Source organism: Capricornis sumatraensis, chromosome 19 (genome assembly GCF_032405125.1).
Source record: "Capricornis sumatraensis isolate serow.1 chromosome 19, serow.2, whole genome shotgun sequence".
NCBI lineage: Eukaryota > Metazoa > Chordata > Mammalia > Artiodactyla > Bovidae > Capricornis > Capricornis sumatraensis.
Genome location: NC_091087.1, coordinates 54932611 through 54959725, shown reverse-complemented (window position 1 = coordinate 54959725; position 27115 = coordinate 54932611). Strand labels below are relative to the sequence as shown.

Here is a 27115-nt window from a genome sequence, read left to right as displayed (position 1 = left end):
AAGATGAGTAGCTAAAAGGTTGAAGAGTAATTTTCTATGGGGAGTAGAAATGGGAGGTATGGAACTGTTGTAATTTTTTTAAAAAATCAAGTAGTACTATATAACTTTTAAAACTATATCTCCCTATTATTTTGACAAAATTTTAAATAAAACAATGATAATACTGGACTTCCCTGGTGGTCGAGTGGTAAGCTCTGTGCCTCCACTGCAGGGGGCAAAGATTGAGTCCCGGGTGAGGAACTAAGATCCCATGTGTTGCAAAGTGTGGTCAAAAAATAAAACATTTGGGGACTTTTCCTCATGGTCCAGGGAGTTCCCAAGGTAGCGGGCCCAGGTTCAATTCCTGGTCAGGGAACTAGATCCCATGTGCTGCAATTAAAGATTCTGCATACTGCAACTAAGACCCGACACAGCCAAATAAGTAAATATGTTTTTAAAATACATAAAGCAACTCTCAATTTGTAATTAAACATATACATTATCATATGTAAAATAGATAGCCAGTGGGAATTTGCTGTATGATGCAGAGAGCTCAATCCTGTGCTCTGTGACAACCTAGAGGGGTGTGAAGGGGTGGGAGGTGGGAGGAAGGTCCGAGAGAGGGGACATATGTATACCTGTGGTTGATCCATGTCGATGCAGGGAAAAATCAACACAACACTGTAAAGCAGCCATCTTCCAAATAAAAATAAATTCAATAAATAAATAAAGCAATACAAGAAACAACAACATTAAATCCATTTCTTCTTATAGCTTCACTCTGCCCCCAGGTTGTCTTTCCCCTCAGCATATAAACATCCTTTCCAAGAAAACCCTTATATAACCTCTTCCAGCCATAGTCCAGATTCTTTTCTTTCCATCACAGTCAACCTTACTGCATATTATTCTCTAACCTGCAGCAAAAATTAAATTAAATCATATGAAAAAGTACTGATCCCATCATTTTTTACCTATAAAAAGAACATTTTATATGATTCATCTAAATGGCTTACTCTCATCACTACCAAATTCTGCATTCACCACCTGAATATGCCCTGCTGTTTCATTTGTGCCCTGCGCTGCAGCAACACTGCCCTGCCTTCATTCAGACATTCTTCATTTCTTTCTGGATTAAAGCCTTAACCTCCTAACTTGTGCTTACTACCAGGCCACGTTGGCATTGCTGCCAGGACAGGCTTTCTAAACACTCAGTGTTGTGACACTCCCCTTCTTACAATGCATCCCCAAACCATCGGATTCAAACCTAAACTCTCCCACAGCCGTGGGCTGACCACTGCAGCCTCTCATGCTATTTTCCTCCATTCTCTGTACCCATCCTAGACAGACTACCACCCTGCACTCTATACTTGACTCAAGTTAACCATTCGGTGTTTTCTTAAACAATCCCAAAAGTAATCATGGATGAAAAAAATTTCAATTTCTTCTATGGGCCAAGTCAATGATGATAAGGCTGATTATGTTCTACTTAAATATTCAAATGAATGGTGATAGGGAACTAAGAACTAGTCGTACTGAAAGAGGGAGAGACAGAGAAAGAAAGAATGTGAGAAGGAGAAAGAAAAGAGGAATGGGATAGGGAGGCATGGAGAAGGGTCTGGAAAAAAATACAACACAGCTTCACAGGCATAGTGTCTGCTCTTACTAAAGAGAATCCACTAATCTATATCATTGGAGTATTTCAATCATAATACTAGTAAATAAACAGTCTTCCCTCTTGAGGAAAAAAAAAGTTTCACCTCAAGTTTACAATGTAACAACTATGTGACGTAAACTTGCAAACATTACAACTAATCTGTTTGCAGGAAATTGCTCTCCATTTTCCAACAAAATGATAAAACTAAGACCAGCTCACAGTTAGCTTTAAAAAAATATGTGTACCAAGTATTTGTACTTCTGTTTATCTTCTGGTGAAGAGCTTCATCATTAAGTTTTAAAAGCCGTCCAACCAGTTCTCAAAGTAGCACCCTATCCAACAAAAGTTTAATTGGGTTTGGAGTTTTGTTTAAACTGACAGCTGTGGTTCAGAAAGCCCCCAAGGTCAGCGGTACTGTTTGCATCAAATGGCCCAAAGGTATTCTGTGGTTCTGGGGTGGTGACTTTTTTATTTTTATTTGCAACTACCTAGTTAATGGCTCTGTTCTCAGAAAGTGGCATAATCATATGCAAAACATTCTTACAGAAACTCTGAATCAACGAAATAAGAAAAGGAAGAGGGGAGAAAAGCAGTTGATCCTCACCTGTTCACTGTGCAGACATCCTGCACCTTCACGGATCTGGCCGAGACAGGAAGCAGGATGTAAGAAAAAAGGCCTTCGAGCAGGCAAACGGGTCAGCAAAGGCCTGTGCAAAAGAAGCTTGCAAACTTTCCCATAGGAAAGCTGGAAGGCTCTCCCTCAGAGGCTATTTACTCTCACTTTACAAACAATATCACCAGGCTTATTTACCTAGTTTCAAAGCCTAGGGCAGAACAGACAAAATATATTAGGAAGAGAACTGTGGAAGATACTGAAATATTTACTGCAAAACAGAGACACTTGCTAGCGTAATTGGAAGGAGGAAACAAAAATTACAAAAAGAAAACAAGAGAATTCAAAGCACATCCAGGGTATGGGGGACAAACACCTCATTCACTCAATAAGACCACGGGCATTACTTTATATAGTATTTAGGAACCAACTTCCAAAGTGGTGTCCTTGGTCCTCAAGAAAAGAATCAACTTAGCACCTCTGCTAGGGGGTACCTGAGCAGGTAATGAGAATGCAAGGGGGAACAAGTCCCGCCCACTTTTACAAAGGGGAAGAAGTATAATAGATTTTAGAACATGTTTCTACTAAAAGAGAAAACATTTTAAAAGGGCATATTTGGGACTGGCCTGGAGGCTCGATGGTTGGGACTCCAAGCTTCCAATGCAGGGGACATGGGTTCAGTCCCTGGTCAGGGAACTAAGATCCCACATGCCCTGCAGCACTCCCCTCCCCCTCAAAAAGGCATATTTGTCCTGAATCCATAATTATTAAGAAAATTGAGCATCTACAATAGTTCATTTGCTAAGGTATCCTCATGATGACAGTTACAAAGTATTTGAAACTGAGGTGAAATAAGTATTGGGTTGTAGAATCTAGACTCAATAAGTGTTTCAAATATCCATTAAGACAATATATAACATCAAAGAACAGAAAAGTAGTAGACATCTGGAGTTTGATCTCTGTTGGACGTGACCTTGGCAAGTCCATTACTCCTCTGAGACTCTGTCCCCTCATCTGTCAAATAAGGGTCTGAAGGGACAGTTTTGAAGAATCCACTGACATTTCCCTCCAACCCACATTCACAGTATTCTCCCTTTATTCAACTTGGCCATTCTGGACCCACGGCCTTAGGCAAAAGATGCTACTGCAGGATAAAGTGATAAAACAAGGGTCCATTCTGGTTTTCAGGTTTTAAAAACCGGGGAGTCTTATGGAAAAGAAGAACATAGGACAGTAACAATTAATTTGGGAGCAAACAAGGTGAGTTTATCTGAGTAACATGTCCTACCTCTACAGCTAGAAAAGAATTAAATTCCTGGACCAGAAAACATTTGTGGGGAGGTGATGAAAACACAGAATGCTGCTGGATCCCCAGGACAGAGACTCATACCAGCTCCCCAGGGCTAAGCCCAAAGGAAACAAGAGGGAGATGTGTTTGTAGGAACAGCGAGCAGGGGCAGAAGCCCACTGCGTCTGGTTATTGGTGTCACCAAGGAAAGCACAACAGTCGAGCACTGGAGGGAACAATGTTACACAGAGAGGCAGAGGAAGAGCAGCTTCGCTAGTGGCCGTAGGTCCACCAAGGCCAGCAAGGCCCTCCTGACATCCAATGCAGCACCAGAGGCCTTCACGAAGTCCAGAACTCTGGTGTGGTAGAATCAAAGGCCCCAGCCCCGCCCCGCAATGGACGGATAAAGTAATGGGGTTCACCAGGTGCCATATGACACACACACTTAGGCAGAACAAAGACATACATTTTGAATAGGAAGCAGGAAAAGATATTCCCATACAAGGATACAAATCCAACACAAGCTATGAGGACTCTGGTAGAGAAGTATTCCAAGCCAAAGGCCCATTCCTACGTGGCCGAGTTGGAGTACCCTCCAATAGGCAAAAGACTTCATGTCTTCCTTCCTAACATGACCTAAGGGGACCCCCTAAGTGGACCACCAGATGGAAAGATGTCCCAGGCAAAGAATGAGATGCAATCTTAAGAGACTCTGTAAACACCCCAGGCAAGGTGATAGGGAAACCCCAAATTGCCTAAGACCAAATTTTTGTGGTCCTGATGGAATAGGAACCCCAAATAAAGACTAAATTGAGTTCTAAAGAAATAAATAGATTTCTTGCACATCCATGTTTGGAGGCTGAGATTCATACCCACTGTATGCTGAGACAGACTCCATAGCTATAAAATCAAAAGACTATAAACCTCAGAATAAGAAAAATAATATATAAATAACTTTACACTAATAAATACAGCAAAACTTGATTTTAAAAATTATTATCTAGAAATATATGTCACAAAGTTGACCTACTAGGGAGGGAGGGAATTAAAAGTCTGAATAAATTAATAATCATTACAGAAATTGAGATAATTTTTTTAATCTCTGTTTACCCAAGACACAAGCCCCATTACAAGTGAAAATTACCAAACTTTCAAGGAACAAACAACCCATCTCTTATACAACATATATAGAACAGAAAAAGATAGAAAGCATCCAGCTTATGCATCTAGAACAACATTACTACCAAAAACATACAAGGCTAGTATAAGAAAAAAAATATATATACCAATCTCAGGTGAAACTATAAATGCAAAAACCCCATAGAGATTCTCATTGTATAAAAACATACTATAACACAAACAAGACTTTTTCCCAGGATGCAAGGATAGTTCAGATAGACCAATATATCACAACATTAAAGAAGCAAAAAGAGAACTCAACAAAAGTCAGCACTCATTAATGACAAAAAGTTTTGACAAGCTGATAAAGGAAGAGAACATAAAGAGTACCTACCAAAAAGCTATGGCAAACCTTATACTTAGTGGTGAAACTAAGAACCAAGTCTTTGTTTTAAAGTCAGAAATAAAATAGGGATGCTTATTATCACCACTTTTATTCAACACAAATTTTATTAAAGAAATTCTATAGGCAAACTGTTGGAACAAATAAGAGAGTTCAGAGATATCTGGGATATACGATCAACATGTTAAACCAGCATGGTAATAAACAATTTGAAAATGTGAATGGAAAAAAATCTCACTCAACAAGAACAGTAAGATCTATAAGGTAGGTATACTTATGTGTCTGTGTGTAGCTATATGATATAGTTGAAATGTTATTATTAATCCTTACAGTGCACATCTAATTTGACCCAGTAGGATTTGACATTGAAGAAGGAAATGGCAACCCACTCCAGTATTCTTGCCTGGAGAATCCCAGAGACAGAGGAGCCTGATGGGCTATCGTCTATGGGGTTGCACAGAGTCAGCAACTGAAGCAACTTAGCAGCAGCAGCAGGATTTGACACAGTTATCACATCCTTCTGGACATATTTCCTTCACTTGGTTTTCAAGACCCCATACATCAAGGGTCCCTGATAGGAATCGGACCACACAGCAGGAGGTGAACAGGGGGCGATGGAGCAGAGCTCTGCAGCCGCTCCCCATTGCTCGAATCACCACCTGAGCTCTGTCCCGTCAGATCAGCAGTGCCGTTAGATTCTCACAGAGGCATGAACCCTGACCCTAAAGTCAAGGCAGAATATCTTCATATTGCCACAAAACAGAAATAAAGTGCACAATAAATAAACGTGCTTGAATCATCCCAAAACCATCTTCCAGCCCCTCAGACTATGGAAAAACTGTCTTCCACAAAACAGGTTTCTGGTGCTAAAAAGGCAGGGGACCGATGCCATACCCCTCCTCCTGGTTCCTTCTCCCACACCTGGCTCTTCTCTTGCTTTTGTCCATTCTACCTCTTCTCTCAGCCTGTAAACAATGCTGGCCCTGAGGCTCTTAGTCCTTAGGTTTCTTCTCCTTTCCAACTATACTTTTCCTTTGGTCATCTTTTCCAGTTTAATAAATTCAAACTATTGAATTTGGACCCTGATGAGTCCTAATCTTTCTAGCCTTAACCTGCCTCCTGATCTCTAAAACTGTAAGTAATTGCCTACTCAACATCTCCATTTGGAATTATATTAGGTGCCTCTAACTTAAATCGTCAATATGCGAACCGTGAACTTCCAGATGTTCAAGCTGGTTTTAGAAAAGGCAGAGGAACCAGAGATCAAATTGTCAACATCCGCTGGATCATGGAAAAAGCAAGAGAGTTCCAGAAAAACATCTATTTCTGCTTTATTGACTATGCCAAAGCCTTTGACTGTGTGGATCACAACAAACTGTGGAAAATTCTGAAAGAGATGGGAATACCAGACCACCTGACCTGCCTCCTGAGAAATCTGTATTCAGGTCAGGAAGCAACAGCTGGAACTGGACATGGAACAGCAGACTAGTTCCAAATAGGAAAAGGAGTACGTCAAGGCTGTATATTGTCATCCTGCTTATTTAACTTCTATGCAGAGTACATGATGGGAAAGGCTGGGCTGGAAGAAGCACAAGCTGGAATCAAGATTGCCAGAAGAAATATCAGTAACCTCAGATATGTAGATGACACCACCCTTATGGCAGAAAGTGAAGAGGAACTCAAAAGCCTCTTGATGAAAGTGAAAGAGGAGAGTGAAAAAGTTGGCTTAAAGCTCAACATTCAGAAAACTACGACAATGTCATCTGGTCTCATCACTTCATGGCAAATAGATGGGGAAACAGTGGAAACAGTGTCAGACTTAATTTTTCTGGGCTCCAAAATCACTGCAGATGGTAACTGCAGCCATGAAATTAAAAGACACTTACCAAAGTTATGACCAACCTAGACAGTATATTCAAAAGCAGAGACATTACTTTGCCAACTAAAGTCCACCTAGTCAAGGTATGGTTTTTCCAGTGGTCATGTATGGATGTGAGAGCTGGACTGTAAAGAAGGCTGAGCACCGAAGAATTGCTGCTTTTGAACTGTGGTGTTGGAAAAGACTCTTGAGAGTCCCTTGGACTGCAAGGGACTCCAACCAGTCCATTCTAAAGGAGATCAGTCCTGGGTGTTCTTTGGAAGGAATGATCCTAACACTGAAACTCCAGTATTTTGGCCACCTCATGTGAAGAGTTGGCTCATTGGAAAAGACTCTGATGCTGGGAGGGATTGGGGGCAGGAGGAGAAGGGGATGACAGAGGATGAGATGGCTGGATGGCATCACCGATTCAAAGGACATGAGTTTGAGTGAACTCCGGGAGTTGGTGATGGACAGGGAGGTCTGGCATGCTGCAATTCATGGGGTCACAAAGAGTCAGACATGACTGGGTGATTGAACTGGAACTGGAACTGAAACTTAAATCAACCCCACATGCTAACTCATCTTTGGTCTTCACCATCTCAGAAAATGAAAACTTTATTTTTCCAGTTAACTTCACCCATCAAAAGACCATAAGTCATCTTCTACTCTTCTCTCTCCACCCTTTCAACCCATAAGGGACCTTCAGAATTCATGGTAAGTCAGACCACTTCTCACCTCCTTTCCACCACTACCATCACAGTTGGATGAAGTCACAATCATCTCTCATGTGGATTACTGCAAGAGGCACCTAACTGGTCATCTTTTCTCCATCACTGCTTAGCCTGTAAACTACCATCCACACAGTAGTCAGTTGATCATTTTAGAATAAGGTCAGATCATGTCATGCCATGATATGATGTGTCCAACTCTTTGCTACCCTATGCTTCTGCTCAAAACCCCCCAACATCTTCCTATGTCATGCCAAGTGAAATTCAAAGTTCTTAAAAGCCTACAGTTATCTGCACATCAGTGATTCTCATTAGGAATGATACTGCTCCACAGGGAACATTTTTAAATTGCCTGAGGGTAGGGGCAGCATCTTTGGTTTTTACAATGGGAAAGTGATACTGGCATTTACTGGGCAAGGAAGGACTAGGGAATGGACCAGACAGCCTACAGTTCATAGGACAGTCCTACAAAACAAAAATGTCCTGCATCCTGTATTGTTGTTCAGTAGCTCAATTATGTCCGATTCTTTGCGAGCCCACGGACTGCAGCATGCCAGGCTTCCCTGTCCTTCACTATCTCCCAGAGTTTGCTCAACGTCATGTCCATAGAGTTGTTATTGCCATTTAACCATCTCATCCTCTGTCGCCCCCACTTTTCCCCTGCCCTCAGTCTTTCCCAGCATCAGGGTCTTCTCCAATGAGTCAGCTCTTAACATCAGGTGGCCAAAGTATTGGAGTTTCAACTTCAGTCCTTCCAGTGAATATTCAGGGTTGATTTCCTTTATGATCAACTGGTTTGATCATTTGATCACCTTGCTGTCCAAGGGACTCTCAAGAGTCTTCTCCAACACCACAGTTTGAAAGCATTAAGTCTTCAGCACTTAGCCTTATTTATGGTCCAACTCTTACATCCATACATGACTACTGGAAAAACCACAGCTTTGACTAGACGGACCTTTGTCAGCAAAGTCATGTCTCTGTTTTTTAATATGCTATCTAGGTTTGTCATATTCTTCCAAGGAGCAGTGTCTTTTAATTTTGTGGCTACAGTTGCCATCTGCAGTGATTTTGGAGCCCAAGAAAATAAAGTCTCTCACCATGTCCATTGTTTCCCCATCTATTTGCCATGAAGTGATGGGACCAGATGCCATGATCTTTATTTTTTGAATGTTGAATTTTAAGCCAAATTTTTCACTCTCCTCTTTCACCTTCATCAAGAGGCTCTTTAGTTCCTCTTCACTTTCTGTCATAAGGGTGGTATCACTTGCATATCTGAGGTTATTGATATTTCTCCTAGCAGAGCTTGAGCTTCATCTAACGTGGCATTAAACATGATGTACTCTGCATAGAAGTTAAGTAAGCAGGATGACAATATACACTTTGATGTACTCCCTTCCCAATTTTGAACCAGTCCATTTTTCCATGTCCAGTTCTAACTGTTGCTTCTTGACCTGCATACAGGTTTCTGCATAAAGGTTTCTCCATTTTATATATAAAAATACAAAATATTCCCCTTATTTATCCCATACTATATTTTCCAGGAATACAACTACTTTGTAAATCAAAGAAAGATTGTACCTCATTTTCCTGGGAACTTCAACAAGAATTCCTTACCACTTCAGAATATCAGGTCAACCAAAGACAACTCTGCTGACAGTTTATTCTATCTGTGTTAACAGAACAATACACCTGTTTCATTCTGCATTGTTAGCAGTTGCATATGAAAATGTACAAAAGGATTATGAAGTTCATTTTATAAACTTAGAACCAAACATAATTAATTTAGCAAAGACATGTAAAACATAGGAATAATACATATTTAATAAAGGGATTAACTTATATCATTAAAAATTTATATAATTTTAAATACTTTAAGCAAAGGGTAATAAATTTATCATAAAAATTACATGTCAAAGTTATTTTTTTTTATTTTGAATGGCCTGGTTTGGTTTTTATTTTACTGTCAAACAGTTCACAATGGTCTATTTCTCCATGTCTTCCTGTATTACTTTTTTTTTTTTCCAGTTCATCCTGTAGTCTCATCTCAAAAGACATGGCTTGCAAGTTATTTTTAGGTTTCAGACTCTGAATGTGTCCTGGTATCTGCTAAAAGTTCATGTGGGGAAATACGGCGGGGGGTGCGGACAGTGTGATACCTGGCCCTTTGTCCTGTATCTCAAGAGAGATTTATTTTGACAGTATACTTAGAAAGAGGCTGAGCTCATTTTCTCCATTTCAAGAGTCTTTCATTGGTCACAGCATACATCCTAACTTCACTTAAAGTTGCTTCCCATCTTCTCTTAGCATAACACACATAAGTCTAGTCTGCTATTAGTTACCTTAACACATATTCCAGTGGCACCTGTGTTCGTTTTTTGGTCCTCGTTATATATTATGGCCCATATATTCCTACCCAGAGCACATTCATTATCAGTAGATACAAGCAACAAACAACTTTATTATGTCTTCCAGTGTCATTATTTATAATTTAATTATTCATCACTCATCTTTTTCTTTACATTACAAATAGTCCATTATATTAATTTTCAAGATCACTTAGGTAGGTAGATGATAATTATCCATTAATTTTATTTCAGGCCAGTAAAAGGGGTAAATGACATGCAAAGTACATGCAAAAAGAAGGGAGTGCTGGAGCTTCCCTGAAGGTTCAGTGGTTAAGGCTCTGTGCTTTCACTGTAGGAGACACGGGTTCGATCCCTGGTTCAGGAACTAAGGTCCCGCACGCCCTGTGGCACAGCCAAGAACAACAAACAAACAAAAAAGAAGGCAATCCTAAGTCTGATCATATTCTCCTATCACAACCCCCCACACACAAAGCCCCCCACTTGTTGTTTCTCAGACACCACAGGAACATTCCTGCCTTGGAGGCTCACAGTGTTTCCTCCCTTTGCCTGGAATGATCTTCGCACACATGAAGTATATGGCCCGCTCATTACTTCCTTCAGACCTCTGCTCAAATTTCATCTTCTCTCTAACAGTCCTTCTCTGACCATCCAGTTTAAACATCTCTCCATCCCATCAGGCTCTCTCTTATCCTGAAGTATTCACATCACTTATTGCCACATGAGACATTACTGATTTGTTTACTCTGCCTCACGTCTCTAGAATGCAGAGTGGCCCACAAAAGCAGGGACTTCAGCTGTTCACTGCTGTTTTCCAGTTTCTGGTGGGGTGCCTGATATAATATCATAGGTACCCAATAAAACTGAATGGAGAGGTGAATATCTAAAAGGCCAAAGAATGTGCTGGTAGGAGCCTGAATCCTGTGCAGGTAGGTTCTGGTTCCTTCATTCCCAACTGACACACTGCTGCCATGGTATTAAATGTTTGAGATCCTGAACATTCATTGAATATTTCATTTGAAGAAAGGTTTCCAGAACTGAAAAGTATTGGAAAGCCACTGACCTTTCAAATTAGCAAAGATTCAAAGCACAGTAACACACAATGCTGGTGAGGATGGAGAGAAACAGACTGATGCTCTCTATTTGTGGGAATGTATATGGTTCAATTTTACCAGGAGGTAATAAGAAAATACACACTAAAAGCCTTTAAAAACTGTAGTGTATTTAACAAGTGCTATTTTATTTAAGATCATTTTACTCTCACAGTATTGTAAAGTAAGGATTATTAACTCTACTGCACAGATGAGAAAAGTGAGGCACCAAGAATTTTAAGTAACAAATAAATTACAAGTCAAGGATCTAGGTCGTCAAGCTGAAATTCCAGGCCTTTCTCTATCAGTTTCCACTGACCGCTGAGTTCTGTTTACCTAATTCCTTAAAGCTAACATTTGTGTCATATATAAAATCTTTCAACACTTAGGGCCTGATGTGCTGTGCTCAGTCGTGTCCTAATCTTTGTGATCCCATGGACTGTAGCCCGCCAGGCTTCTCTGTCCATGGGATTCTCCAGGCAAGAGTACTAGAGTGGGTTGCCATTCCCTGCTCTAGCAGATCTTTCCGATCTAGGGATCTCCTGCATTGGCAGATGGATTCTTTACTTACTGAGCCACCAAATGTTGCAGGTACTCAATAAACCTTTGCTGGAAAAGGGAAAAAGTTTTTCAGCCACAAAAGTCTCCACAGACACTGCATGTCCCATAGGAACAATAACAGAACCCAATCCAACATCTCCTCTATTCTTCTTCAGAGTAACAGAATGTGAACCTTGCCACACAGCCTGGTCAGAATATCGACTTTATTTTCGTTGTCATTTGTAGCTAAATGTAGTCATGGAGTTAAGTTCTGGCTAGTGAAACATAAGCAAAAGTGGTGGGCAATTTTATGCACACACTTTTCTTGCTTAAAGCCCTCCTGTTGGCTGGAATATAGATATGGTGGCCATGGCAGCCATTGTTGACCTTGAGATGGCCATGGCAATGAGGGTTAATCAGTGAAACAGTAAGATGGCAGGATTCCTGACTCTGCGAAACACCATATCAGTCCAACATTACCTTTGATTTGACTTTTACAAGACAGAAATAAACTTCCATCTCATCTAAGTCACTCTTATTTTGGCTTTTCTGATTATCTGCACCCATAAGCTGCCCTATCTAGTTCTATTAGGACTGCCACTTACTCCTGTTTCCTGTTACTTGATATTTGGCTAAACTAATTTGGCATTGTACTAGTGACAACCTATATGAATTATGCATTCCATTTAGCATTTTCAAAGATTCCATTGTAAATGGATATTTAATAAGCTTTTTCACTTAACCCTAAAGAGCGAGAGAACAGAGTCAGGCATAAAAAGCTATAATTCAGTGAACTGTTTAATAATCACTTTCCAGAGTAATAATTGATTGTCAAAGACTACATCTAGGCAGGTCTCAACAGCATAATGAGATCAGAACAATGAAAAGTGTCTCAGCTGTCTCAGTCTTTCATTTCTTCAAAACCCTATTTCCAATGATTAAGAGATGAAGAGCTTGATACTAGAGATGTTCTTGAGGGGAAATCTGACTGAAATGATGAGGTCTGGCTTTATTATAATCTTCTCCTGTGTGCCTAATAAATTTGTAGTAAGTCATGCAAAGGACAGGAATTTTATTTACTGTATTATCTGTGAAATCTAAAAAGAAGATAGACTACCAATTTAAAAGGTAGGAAAAGGTAGAGGGCAGCGAGGAATTTATTCATTATCATGACTGGCCCAATCTGATGAACAGAATGCCAACTAACAGCGAACCACGCAATCATGGCAACCCTGCAGTCTCATTTGGATAACATCCAAAGTGCTAACTCTTCCTCCTGGCTTTTGGGAAGTCTTGGTAAGGCGACTGATACCCTCCATTCTCTCAAGTCGAGGAGTCTCAACAAGACCCCAATCCATCACAGATAAGAAGATTTCAAGTATGTCAAAAGTTGCTCTCCTTGGGCTTCCCTGGTCGTCCAGTGGTTCAGAGTCTGCCTGCCAATGCAAGGCACATGGGTTGGATCCCTGATCCAGGAAAATCCCACCTGCTCCGACGCAACTAAGCCCAGCCCCCCGTGCCACCACTACTGAAGCCCGAGCTCTAGAGCCCACGCTCCACAAGAGAAGCCACTGCAATGAAAAGCCCAAGTCCCAGAATGAAGAGTAGCCCCTGCCCTCCGCAACTAGGGAAAGCCGATGCACAGCAACAAAGACCCAAGTGCAGCCAAACATGAATTAGTTAATTGCTTTTTAAGTAGCCCTTCTTCCCCAAAAGGATGGGGACTCATAACCTATATGACTGGGCTAGGAAGAAAAAAAAAAAACGTGCAGGGATCTCCTCACTTTGAGAATAGCTAACAGATTTTTATATAAAATAAAGCTAAGAAGATGAAGTAGAAGTGGGTCAGACTGTATTCTGCCATGAGAGATGGCAGATAATGGTCATTTCATCTTTTATTCATATTAGCAGCAACCTAAGTTGGCAGGATCAGTGTTCTTTGATTGGATGTAACTGGTTAGTGATCATATAACCCACTGCTAATGTCATCACTACTTGTAATTCATCCCACTTGTATTCTTTCACTTTATGACACAATCTTAGCCCAAGTCCCAGCCCGCGCACACCATCGCTACCACCACCACACCACTCTATGAGCAGCCAATCCTTGCTTCTTGCTGACCTTCCCAGGTCTAAGTATGCTGGGCTTAGAAGTCACCAGCAAGAGGCTACAGATGGCCATCCCAGGACAGGAGAGCGTGATGGGCCTCTCACTAATGTAGAGATCTGAGAGGGGGAAAATCGAGTTGAGAAGTAATTTTGGACACTTTTTTGGGGGTCTAGGTCTCAAGACAGTTGGTGGGGGCGGGGAGAAGACGGGGCCAAAGAGGAAAAGGAAGTGCCATCAATACCATGTAGTAAGAATAAAAACAATTCTGGTTCAGCTGTCAAAAGACCTAAACTGGTTCTGATCCCAACAATGCTAATTGGCTGTATGGCCTTATAAAAGTCACTATCTCTCACTGGGTCTCAGTTTTGTTATCAAAGTTAATTAGGTTAGCTTTCAGCTCCAGACACTATTGTAATGAAACATGAGGGTAAGGAAACATTATGAAAAAATTTATCACAGAACTCTAGAAGTTCTTTTCCACACAGGAACACAGTGACTTCTCTGGTGGTCCAGTGGCTAGGACTTTGTGTCCCCAATGCAGGGGACTCAGGTTTGATGCCTAGTCAGGGAACTAGATTCCACATGCCACAACTAAGACCCAGCATAGCCAAATAAATAAATATTAAAAAAAAATTTTAAGACAAATATATAAAATTTATTAAATGAGAATGTGTTATTTTTAGTTTCAATGCAACAGACTATTTTTTGTTTCAATGCAACAGATTTTAACCTTTATTCTTAGTGTGCTCATAAAAATTCATAAAGATAATAAGTATGACTGATTCTGTCAAGCCATCCCTCTCTATTACAGTAAGACTAAAATGCAGTGTACTTTACAGTGGACTAAAGAAACCAGGTACTTGTAAAATAATATGCTCCCCAAAGTGACATACATAGTCAGCACAACTGGACCGTGTGCTGCCTCGTCTACTAAATTACTTCCACTTGGGATGAAAGATGCATGATTGTGGTTCACTCGTTCTCAAGATTTTGATTTTATTATCAAAACTGTTAATCTACCCATCCTTAAAAGCCATATGTTTACCTATTATGTGTTAAAACAGGCACTCTAAATAATACAACTGCCTAGCTTCAGGCTGTTTACAGCTACAGAATGACTGACTTAACTCACAACCCAATACTGTAGTTTTCAGTAATAAAAAATAAACCACTTACTGTGTGAAAGTGAAAGTGAAAGAGAAGTCGCTCAGTAGTGTCCGACTATTTGCGACCCCATGAACTGTAACCTGTCAGGCTCCTCTGTCCATGGGATTTTCCAGGCAATAGTACTGGAGTGGATTGCCATTTCCTTCTCCAGCGGATCTTCCCGACCCAGGGATTGAACCCAGGTCTCCCGCATTGTAGACAGACGCTTTACTGTGTGAGCCACCAGAGAACCTAGCTGGGACATTCAGTTGGTTTGGTTGCTCTCGAGGTAGCCATATTATTCTAAGCCTTGATAGCAACTTTAGTTTTTTTAAGCTTCTTTAAACTACATGAACTCTTTCCTCTCGTTTTACACAGCACATAAAAATCATGAATTGATATCACAAAAATTACCCTTAAAGATATATTTGAATTTCACAATGTTAAGATAGTGATTAGTGATAGATTTTAAATATGCTATTTATCAGCTGTGCCTCACCACCCACTTAAGGAGCTTCTAAGGGCTTAGACTAGCCATTAAAATGTAAAAGCATCAGAAAGGTCTACTTTAGGAAATCAAAGTTAAAACTGTTATGTATTGAAATAACAATCCACAGAGGGGGAAAGTCTTTGTCCTAAATATCCAAATAATTGTAACTGAAGTAGCCAGAAAAAAGCAATTATTTCACTAACATTTAAAAATTCTTCATTTTATCGCATATGTACTCAAAACTGTGGCATATGTGAAACTTAATTACTCTCAATACATTCAAATGTATTTGTTCTTTATAGTCTAAATTATGAGACTATTACACAGACAGGCAAAAGAAAAAAATCTCTGCTGGGCAGCATCTGTACTAAGAATCAGAAGAAAAGTACATCTGAATTCTATAATAAATTAACATTTCATCTTTCAAGTAACTCTGTATTTCAGTCTTAAGAAAAAATGCTCATGGAAAATAGAACACATTTGTATCCAACAAAGAAGTTTATTTTAAAGGAACAACTTCTAGCTTGGTTCAAAATCATTATTACAATCAAACCAGCTAAAGGAATAAGAATTTTTTCTCAAGAACAAATAAAAATATTATTTTCCATCTTTTAAAATAAACTGAAATTAAACACATGAACATTTTGCATTTATTGAAGGCATCCAAATAATATCTGAGAGATTTTAAAACTTCACAGGAAAAAAAAAACTGTAAATCAAGAAACTTCTTAATCATTACATCATTTGTACTAGTTTAAGCTGTTACGTCTGTGAGAATAAAGTAATGCACAAAGAGAATATAAAGAGAAAAGTATAATAAACACGTCTGTCACTCTGAAGAGAAAAGATTTGCCCAAACTAGTCCTTCCCAATTGTACCTATGACAGTCAAACAATAGATGGCTTTTCTTTGTCCAGATCCTGGTAGGTTCTTTGATTTATAACTCCAGTAGAGCAAAACTTTGTTCCTAGGATAGGGAAAGAAAAAATTTGAAGAGCAAAGAGCCAAGAAATGTTTAAATACTATGGAATAATATGCAGCAATTTAAAAAAAAATAAATTAAAAAGTATACATGTCCATTGATATGTGTCAAAAAAGTAAGCTGCAGAATAATGTGTACCATAGGTTCTTATTTTTACTTTAAAAAAACCCTACATATGTATGTATGTGTACACATTTATATCAAAGAATTTATTTAGCATAAATATTTATACTAAAGAATTAAGATAAATGTAGAAGGATAAACCTACTTCTGTTTCATTGACAACACTAAAGCCTTTGACTGGGGGGATCACAACACACTGTGGAAAATTCGTAAAGAGATGAGAATATCAGACCACCTTATCTGCCTCCTGTGAAATCTGTAGGCAGGTCAAGAAGCAACAGTTAGAACTGGACATGGAACAATGGACTGATTCAAAATTGGGGAAGGAGTACGTCAAGGCTGTATATTGTTACCCTGCTTATTTAATTTTTATGCAGAGTACATCATGTGAAATGCCCGGCTGGATGAAGCACAAGCTGGAATCAAGATTGGCGGGAGAAATATCAATAACCTCAGATATGCAGACAACACCACCCTTATGGCAGAAAGCGAAGAAGAATTAAGAGCCTCTTGATGAAGGTGAAAGAGGAGAGTGAAAAAGCTGACTCAACATTCAAAAAACGAAGATAATGGCATTCGGTCCCATCACTACATGGCAAAAAAGATGGGGAAACAATGGAAATAATGACAGACTTTATTTTCTTGGACTCCAAAATCACTGCAGATAGTCACTGTAGCCATGAAATTAAAAGACAATTGCTCCTTAGAAGAAAAGCTATGACAAACCTAAACAGCGTATCAAAAAGCAAGGACGTGACTTTGCCAACAAAGATCCGTCTAGTCAAAGCTATGGTTTTTCCAGTTGTCATGTATGGATGTGAGACCATAAATAAGGCTGAGAGCCAAAGAATTGATGTTTTTGAACTGTGGTGATGGAGAAGACTCTTGAGAGTCCCCTGGACTGCAAGGAGATCCAACCAGTCCATCCTAAAGGAAATCAATCCTGAATATTTATTAGGACTGATGCTGAAACAGAAGCTCCAACACTTTGGCCACCTGATTTGAAGAGCCAACTCATTAGAAAAGACCCTGATGCTGGGAAAGATTGAAGGCAGGAGGAGAAGGGGACAACAGAGGATGAGCTGATTGGCTGGCATCACTGACTCAATGGACATGAGTTTGAGCAAGCTCCTGAAGATGGTGAAGGACAGGGACGCCTGGTGTGCTGCAGTCCATGGGGTTACAAAGGGTCAAACACAACTGAGTGATTAAACAACAGAAGGGTAAACAAGTATTGGTTACTGTTGGTGAGTTAAGCGAGGCTTAAAAGAGAAATTATTGTTTCCTTATATTCCTCCTTACAACTTGTAAAAAGAAGCATAAACTTTTATAAACAATCAGATAAAATTTTAATTAAAGTTTCTGTTTTGAAATAATTATGGTTCATATTCACTTTGGGGGCTTCCCTGGTGGCTCAGATGGTAAAGAATCTGCCTACAATGCAGGAGACATGGGTTCGATCCCTGGGTCAGGAAGATGCCCCCTGAGATAGGAAATGGCAACCCACTCCAGTACTCTTGCCTAGAGAATTTCATGGACAGAGGAGCCTGGCAGGCTATAGTGCATGGGGTCGCAAAGAGTCAGACATGACTGAGCGATTAACACACACACCATACACACACACACACACACACATATTCACTTATAATAAATAATACAGAGATATGCCCTCTACCCTTTATCAGGTTTTCCCAATGAGAACATCATGCAAAACTATTACAAAATCACAGGCAGAATACTGACACTGATATAGTCAAGATACAGAACATCTCCATCACCAGAAAGATTTCTGAAGTTGCCTTTCTAAAGCTACACATACTTCCCTCTCACCCTCCCCTCCTTCAAGCCTGTCCTCAATCACTGACAACCACAAATCTCATCTCCATTCCTATAGTCATTTTAAGAATGTTGTATAAAATGTAATTATACAGTATATAACATTTAGAGACTGGATTTGCCTCGGCGTAATTTTCTGGAGATTCATCCAAGTTGTTGTAGATACAAGTACTTTATTTCTTTCTATTGCTGAGTAATATGTCCTTAAAGGACATCTGGGTTATTTCTAGTTTGGGGTTATTAAGTAATAAAAGCTTCTAAGAACATTCATCTCAGTTTCCTATTTGAATGTAAGTAATTTTTCACTCTCTAGGATAAAGGCACTACTGCTTTACCTATGTCCCCTAAATTTTATACTTTTAATTCAGTTCAGTTTTTTTAATTTCTCTGAGATTTCCCCACTGATCCATGGATTACTTAGATATTGTTTAAGTTTCCAAGTGTTTGGAGATTTTATTATCAATCTGTTATTAATTTCTAGTTTGACTCCATTATAATCAGAGAACACACTCTATATGATGTCAATGCTTTTAAATTCATTAAAGTTCACTTTTATGGACCAGAGATGGTCTTAGTATATGTCCCATGGGCAGTGACAAGCATGAGTATTCTGCTACCACTGAGTGCAGTGTTTTATAAATGTAGATTAGTTTCTAATGTTTGATGGTAGTGTTGAGTTCATCTGCATTCTTGGGGAATTTCTGTCAAGGGTTTTCTATCAATTGTTGAAAGAAGGGTGCTGATATCTTCAACTATGATTGTAGTTTCATCAATTTCTCCTTTTGGTTTTTACTTCACATATTTTTTCAGCTCTGTTGTTTAACACACATTTAGGATTCCTTTGACATAATGGATTAACCCTTTTATCATGTTAAAATGCCAACTGTGTCTCTCATAATTTTCTTTGTACTGAAGTCTACTTTATCTGAAATTAATATAGTCACTCTTCTTTCTTTTGAATAATTTGTGCCTGATATTTTTTTCATGCTTTACTTTAAACCTGCCTATATCATCATACCAGAAGTACATTTCTTGTAAAAAAAAAATAAAATAAAATACTGGGTTTTATACCGAATCCCCTTGCCAATCTCTGCTTTTAATCACTACATTTAGACCATTTACATTTAGTGTAGTTATTGATACATTTGAGTTTGAAGTTGCTACTTTATCTTCTCTTTTCTTTTTGTTCTCTGTTTTTTGCTTCTGTTTACTTTTACCTGCCTTCCTATGGGTTACTTAAAATATCTTAATTCTATGTTTATTTATATATAGTGGTTTTTTAGTGAATCTCTGTATAGATTTTTTGGTCATTGCTCCAGATATTACATTATATATCATAACTTATTTCCATCTACTGGTATTGTTGTTTTTCGATTAGAGTGATGTATAGGACCACTTCAAAATCTTTATCAGAGAATTCTAACATCTTGGTCATCTCAATGTTGGTATTGTCTTTTTTTTTTTCTTTCAAGTCTAAACACAAAACAAAACACCAATAAGCAATAAAATGAGCATACTTGGAACAATGAGAAAAAGAGAGTCTTAGCAGAGAAATAGAGTCTTAGTAAAGAAACAGAATATATAAAGAGGAGCCAAAGAAAAATGTTAGAACTGAAAATTGCAGTAATTGAAATAAAACTGTACAAATGCCTCAAATACGGAATGTATGGGAGACAGTGGAAAGAATCAGTAATCATGAAGATGAAACAATATGATTTTATCAATCTGAGTAACAGACAGTAAACTGTGGGAATAATAGAGCCTTAGGCACTTGTGGGACTGCAACAGAAGATCCAACCTTCCTGTCATCAAAGTCTTGCTGCTGCTGCTGCTGCTAAGTCGCTTCAGTCGTGTCCGACTCTGTGCGACCCCATAGACGGCAGCCCACCAGGCTCCGCCGTCCCTGGGATTCTCCAGGCAAGAACACTGGAGTGGGTTGCCATTTCCTTCTCCAAGGCATGAAAGTGAAAAGTGAAAGTGAAGTCGCTCAGTCGTGTCAACTCTTAGTGACCCCATGGACTGCAGCCCACCAGGCTCCTCTGTCCATGGGATTTTCCAGGCAAGAGTACTGGAGTGGGGTGCCATTGCCTTCTCTGCATCAAAGTCCTAGAAACTGGGAAAAGCCCGTATGGTGTCCAGTGACACTACAGGGAGGAAGGCAGGGTAGCCTCTTTACTGTTAGATAGGGTTGAAAGTCTTGGCTCTCCACTGACACTATGTCATTAGGGAAGAAATTGGGGTAACCTGTTACAGTCATTCAAGAGTGGAAGTTTAGCTCCCTCCTCAGTCCTGGCTGGCAGAGGAGAAGACAGGGTCATAGGTTTCTCTGTGGTGCTTGACTAGAGTAGCACAGTTATTGTCTAAGAATTTCGTCTTGCTAGGCTGCTCCTTTCTTGATCCTTAGCTAAAGAGAGCAGGCTTTTGTTAGGGCTTTTTCTGTCTGTACCCACTGGCACATTTTTAGGTTGCCAGTCTCCTTAGCTCTGGTGCAGTAGATCTGAGACAAAAAGAAAACCTAAGAACTTATCACTACGTGATCCCTTGGATCCCAAAGTCCCCAGCCAGTCTGCTTCTTTCTACCTTTTGGAGTCTTCTCCTGTTTGATTTATAAACAACATCTTGGGTTTGTACCTAGTTTAACTTAGCAGGAAACAGATGGGGAAACAGTAGAAACAGTGTCAGACTTTATTTTTGGGGGGCTCCAAAATCACTGCAGATGGTGACTGCGACCATGAAATTAAAAGACACTTACTCCTTGGAAGAAAAGTTATGACCAACCTAGACAGCATATTCAAAAGCAGAGACATTACTTTGCCAACAAAGTTCCATCTAGTCAAGTCTATGGTTTTTCCAGTGGTCATGTATGGATGTGAGAGTTGGACTGTGAAGAAAGCTGAGCGCCGAAGTATTGATGCTTTTGAACTGTGATGTTGGAGAAGACTCTTGACAGTCCTTTGGACTGCAAGGAGATCCAACCAGTCCATCCTAAAGGAAATCAGTCCTGAATATTCATTGGAAGGACTGATGCTGAAGCTGAAACTCCAATACTTTGGCTACCTGATGCGAAGAACTGACTCATCTGAAAAGACCTTGATGCTGGGAAAGATTGAGGGCAGGAGAATGGGACAACAGAGGATGAGATGGTTGGATGGCATCACCAACTCAAAGGACGTGAGTCTGAGTGAACTCTGGGAGTTGGTGATGGACAGGGAGGCCTGGTGTGCTGCAATTCATGAGATCGCAAAGAGTCGGACACAACTAAGTGACTGAACTTACTTACTTACTTGCTTACTTGGCAGGAGAAAGAGGGAGAAGTATGTCTATTTCATCTTCCCTAAAGTTAAAGCAGGCACAAGTTTTATGACAAAACATTTGCTTGTGAGTTATTTGTTTATAAAGACCCAGGGACATGAATTCTCTCTTACCTGTGTCATTTTAAGCCATTTCTTCTTTTGAGCTGTATGGCCAAAAACAACCCACATGACAGAAGCAAGGATTCCTTCATCCTCAATTAACATCTGGAAGGAAGTCTTGAAACTTGATTCAGTCTCATATAATTAGAATGTATTTTGTGAGTGATAATATTGAATTCCTCAGTAAAACAAACATAGGACCTTATAACATTTCTATCCCTCCTCCCATGGTGTATGCTTACTATTTAAGCCACCAGTTTTCAGCTGGTAGGGAGGATGAGGGGGGCGGGAGGGGTGATTATGCCCTTCTCCCCCTGGTCTCATTTGGCAACATGTCGGAGAAGGCAATGGCACCCCACTCCAGTATTCTTGCCTGGAAAATCCCATGGACAGAGGAGCCTGGTAGGCTGCAGTCCATGGGGTCGCTGAGTTGGACACGACTGAGTAACTTCACTTTCACTTTCACTTTCATGCACTGGAAAAGGAAATGGCAACCCACTCCAGTGTTCTTGCCTGGAGAATCCCAGGGACGGCGGAGCCTGGTGGGCTGCCATCTATGGGGTCGCACAGAGTCAGACACAATTGAAGCAACTTAGCAGCAGCAGCAGCAGCAGAGGTATTTCAGTTGTTATGACTTGGTGGCAGGGAGGATGATGAGAGGATCATACTACTGGCATGTACTGCGTAGAGGCCAGGGATAAGTCTAAACATCCTACAATTACAGGACAGCCACCCACAATGAAGAATTATTCAAACCAAAAAGTTAAGTGCCATGGTTGAGAAACCTTGGTTTAGATGTTTGACCTATATTTGACAGCTGAGTTTAATCTTCAGGTATTCTGAGTACCTTCTGGCCTATGTAATTGTTTGTGGAACTCTGAATGCTAGGTCTGGAAGGGCCCTGCCCGAGCTCTAAACAGAGATAGCACATCTTGCCAAGACTGTCTTATCCTCTGACTTTCCCTCAAGGGACTGGCTCCAAATTAAGACATCTAAAGTGAAGAACCTTATCCCTTGGAGATATCATATGGAGAGAACGTTGTTTATATAAACTCCAAACATTTAGAACAAGTGGCCTTATTATAATCTTAAGGATTTTCAGAATCATAATTTAGACACCACTTTTACTTGCATTTTCATTGCTATCCCTCACCTACCCAGTCACAACCATTTCAATAAATACCCCACTGTTCTCTTCTCACCCTAATAAAACTTCTGAGACCATAATAATGCAAAGCTCCATCTTCTGGAATTGTTGGGGGGAAGGGGAGATGGGGCACAGAGGCAAAAGTTTAAAAGCAAGAACAAAAACTAGCTATACAAAAAATCAATACAATAGAAGGCAGGGATGGGACTAACGCATTTGAAACTGGCCAAGTCTTGAGAGTCCCTTGAACTGCAAGGAGATCAAACCAGTGCATCCTAAAGGAAATCAACCCTGAATATTCATTGGAAGGACTGATGCTGAACCTGAAGCTCCAATATTTTGGCCACCTGATGCGAAGAGCCAGCTCACTGGAAAAGACTCTGATGGTGGAAAGAGTGAGGGCAGGAGGAGAAGGGGACACAGAGAATTAGATGAGTGGATGGCATTACCAAATCAATGGATATGAGTTTGAGCAAGCTCTGGGTGATGGTGAAGACAGGGCAGCCTGGCATGCTGCAATCCACAGGGTCACAAGAGTTGGACATGACTTAGCAACTGAACAACAAAGTCTTACAATGTGGGGCTAGCTACTGACGCTGGCTTCTGACCCTAATCCTCCAAACCACTCTCCTACATAAAGCAATTCTGGTAACTGAAGCACCAGAAAAGGATACACAAGAGAAATGGAATATTAGAAAGAACAGAATTCACTGTCCTGGGGCCGATCATCATTGATACTCTCCCTTCTTATATTCTAGTCTATTTGAACCCTTCAAAATGCATTTTCTTTATGGGCCCTTGCTCTAAAAGTGTAACTTTCCCCAACTGTATAGGACCTTTGAGCCGGCTTCCAATATAAGCCTCTCTTCATGTCACACGCCTTGATTATGTTACAGAGTTCCTTCTCACAGGGGCGGGCAATGAGGCCTTTGTTCTCTCCGTTTGGGCTCTCCAATGTGTGTATCCCTGATTCCTTTTTCTGTTAGATCCACAGGAAACTTAATTAGAAGTACTCATTTTGAAACAGCCTGAACAGTCAGGCTGGTCTTGTTCAGTAACCGTAGGGAAGTGTGGATCTTACTTGAAAACATTTGTCCCATTCTGCCTACAAACATCAGGTCAAAGACGACACAGGGGACTCTTGTCCTTACACGTTTTTGTTTCCCTAATGGGCTTTAGGATCACATTCCTTAAATCACAGCCAAGAGTATATTCTGGGCTGAAACTATTTTGAAGACATAATGTGGCAGCAGTATTCTGTGTACTAACAAGAGGTTTGGCACTGCAGCCAAGAAGAGTAATAGAATCTTCTTCCCTCCTAAGTGTCATTCTAATTACCATTCTCAAAAAAAAAAAAAAAACCCTCTTTCCTTTCCTCCTTCCCTCTCTCCCTCTCTCTGTGTGTATGGGACTCAGACTCCCCTATTATTTTTTCTGCTTTGAATGTCCCTGTTTAGAACTAAGTCTGTATAATGAACTAGGACCCTATCTAGCTTTGCTCCCTGCTGGGTTCACATCACAATCAACAAACAGGCAGTCCTGGCATGATTCCAGTCTCTTCTCTGGGGTATGACTGGCTGGGGTGGATGCCCAGCTCTGTTCTGCCTTAGTTGCTGAACTGGGAGGCAATCCTTTTAAACTCACTAAAGCTAGGAAGACTCATGTACAACAGGGCTCTTACAGGTATCCACCTGATGGGCTTGTGCTTGGGACAAAGAATCACTTATAGTCCATATAACTGAGAAGACCTAGAAAGTAAATTTTTTAAACATATTTTAAGAGAATGATTTTCACTGAAAATGGGCCAAAACTCTTATAAATACAACTTATTAGTAATATATTGATCTTCTTAAGGTACAGATTCACTGTTAATAAACTGTACCAAAGACCGCGTCTTTCAGATAAAACATCAACCAAATCAATACTAAATAATCACAAAGACTTTGAAAGGAAAGGTTACCAGTGATGATTACTCGGGTAGTGTTCTTTGTACCTTTGTACCAGTTTCTGAAATATCCTCTCCATTATTTTCACTTTTCTAAAAGGATATACCCCCTCGATGGAAAATTCAAAGACCCTGATTAATACCCGAGCACTTTGTCTAGCTTTTCGAGCTTGTCTAGCTTAGAACACACGATATGCACGATTTTATGACTGAATCCTGAAATGAAATTTATCCAGAAGAAATATGACCCCAGTTCTGGATCACCTACTTCCATTTTAATGTCGTAGTTCTGCCCAAGGACGCTGTGGATGAGCTCTTTGATGGTCTGGTCGGAGGCCAACTGGGCCTCGGACTGCAGCGAGGCGATGATCTCCTCGATGGACTTGGGGATCGCACGCACTGGCTGCGGGGCCTGCGGGTTGGCCTCCCGCGAGTCGCTCGGCGGGGAACTCTCGCGGTCGGTTTTGGAAGACGACCCGGGGGCTTCCCGCGACTCGCCATCCGAGTCCTCGAGCAGGAAGCGGGTGTTAATCCTCACTCTCTTTCGCCGGCCGGCCGCCTCCGCGTCTCCCTCGTCGCTGGAAAGGGAGTCGGGCAGCCTCTCTCTGGCCTGGCCGACCTCGGCGAGCTGAGCCGGCTCCAGGCTGGCCACGCGCCCCCCGGCCGGGTCGAGCACGGGCTTGAAGTCCGCCGGCGGGGGGGTCCTGGAGCCCCGGGGAGCCCTGGCCTTGCCCGTGGGCACGCGCGGCGGCATCAGGACCACGGGCCTGGACGTGCCGGCCCTGGGCGCGATGACTGGCGGCTTCTGGGGCCGGCGCCGGAGGAACGCGGGGCTCCGCAAGTAGAAGTCCTGGGGGCGGAAGGGCCGGCCCTTCCCGGGAGCGGCCACCTCCCTTGGGCCCGGGGGCCGCGGGGCGCCTCGGGGCGCCGGCTGCGGGAGGGTCGCAGTTGGGCGCGCACGACCTTTAACCCGAGGGGAGCCTGCTGGTTTGGGGCATCCGACGCGGGAAGCGCTTCCCTTCGCCGCATACCGGGCCGGGCTGGGGAGCCAGAGGCCAAAGACGGGGATTTCATCCACCGCTGGCTTGGCGGCCAACTTCTCCTTGATTCGGAGAAATTCCTTTTTGGTCTCCTTGCGAACCTTCTCCAGCTCTTTAAAGATGTACGATTCTTCTTTGTATTTCAGTCCAAAGTGCTTTGAAATCGTGGACATCTTGACTGATTTGTCCTGTGAAATAACAATAAATTTGTATTTTATATATATATATATATACACATACACACATACATGAAAACTTCTATTGATAAATAAAATTCCAGTTCAAGAAAGCTTCTCATGGTAGAAGGCTCACTGTGCTTAACTGAGGCACCAGTCGGCAGCATTCATTCCTATCACTTTAAATCTACTATTTAAAGGCTTTACTACTAAATCATAATGATGCGACTAAAATGATCTTCTATCGTTTTTAATATATCATTTTAGACTACTGGCCTTTTCACAGTAACAATGAAAACCTTTAAATTAGTACAGTTTTACAGTGAAGATTTCCTGAAACTTCTATTGAGTGTATTTTAGTATTTGTCTCGACTGTACTGTAGTGTCCCAGTTCCAGGCAAGAGGGACCACGCTCCACATAGGCAAAGTAAACCTAAAGTAATCCTGCCAAGAAGAGAGATCAGAGGTCAGCAGTAGCCTGGATCCTACTTGCAAGCATGCTTTTCAATTTCTCTGAGTTTTTCAGAAATAGTAATTCATAGCCAACAATTTTAAATTGAGAGATTTTCATATAAAAATGCAGATTTGCAGTTTCTCTGGGGGGAAATAAAATGAAGGCTCTGGCAATGCAAGGGCCCACCCTTACTCTTGTGGCAGGACAACAATTTCCCTTTCCCTTCTCCCTTACCCAGCCCACCTGCCTCTAAATCTGACAGGAAACAGAGCAGGTGTAGGAAGGGAAAGAGGTGATCAGCCACAAGCTAGGCTGCAGTGAGATCAGGAGGCCTTGAATGCCAGGTGTTTGTACTTTTTCTGTGGTCTACTGGAAACTATTCAAAAAACATTTAACAGAACAGTGGCTTGATAGGATCTAGGGCTTGGGGTGGGAGAAAGATGAAAGGGAGAGAGGGCAAGTAAGAGTAGGTAAGGCCTAAGGCCTAGTTTTGGTAACAGAGCAGAGTGAAAAGACTCTATAAGGTAAAACTGGTAGGATCTGGCCAATGACTGGGAATAAATAAAATAGCAACTTTGAATCGCTTTGATAAAGTCTGGGTCATAACCAAGTGT

At 40.9% G+C, this 27115-nt stretch overlaps 1 protein-coding gene across 1 annotated transcript in view; it reads right to left on the bottom strand.

Moving 5' to 3' along the window:
- TTC6 (tetratricopeptide repeat domain 6) overlaps positions 1-26044 on the bottom strand; it is a 198872-nt gene extending 172828 nt beyond the window's left edge. The window contains exon 1 of the mRNA XM_068991521.1: positions 25100-26044. Within this exon, the coding sequence (XP_068847622.1) occupies positions 25100-26044 (945 nt within the window). The remainder of the gene's footprint in view (positions 1-25099) is intronic.
- Between the last annotated feature and the right edge of the window lie 1071 nt (positions 26045-27115).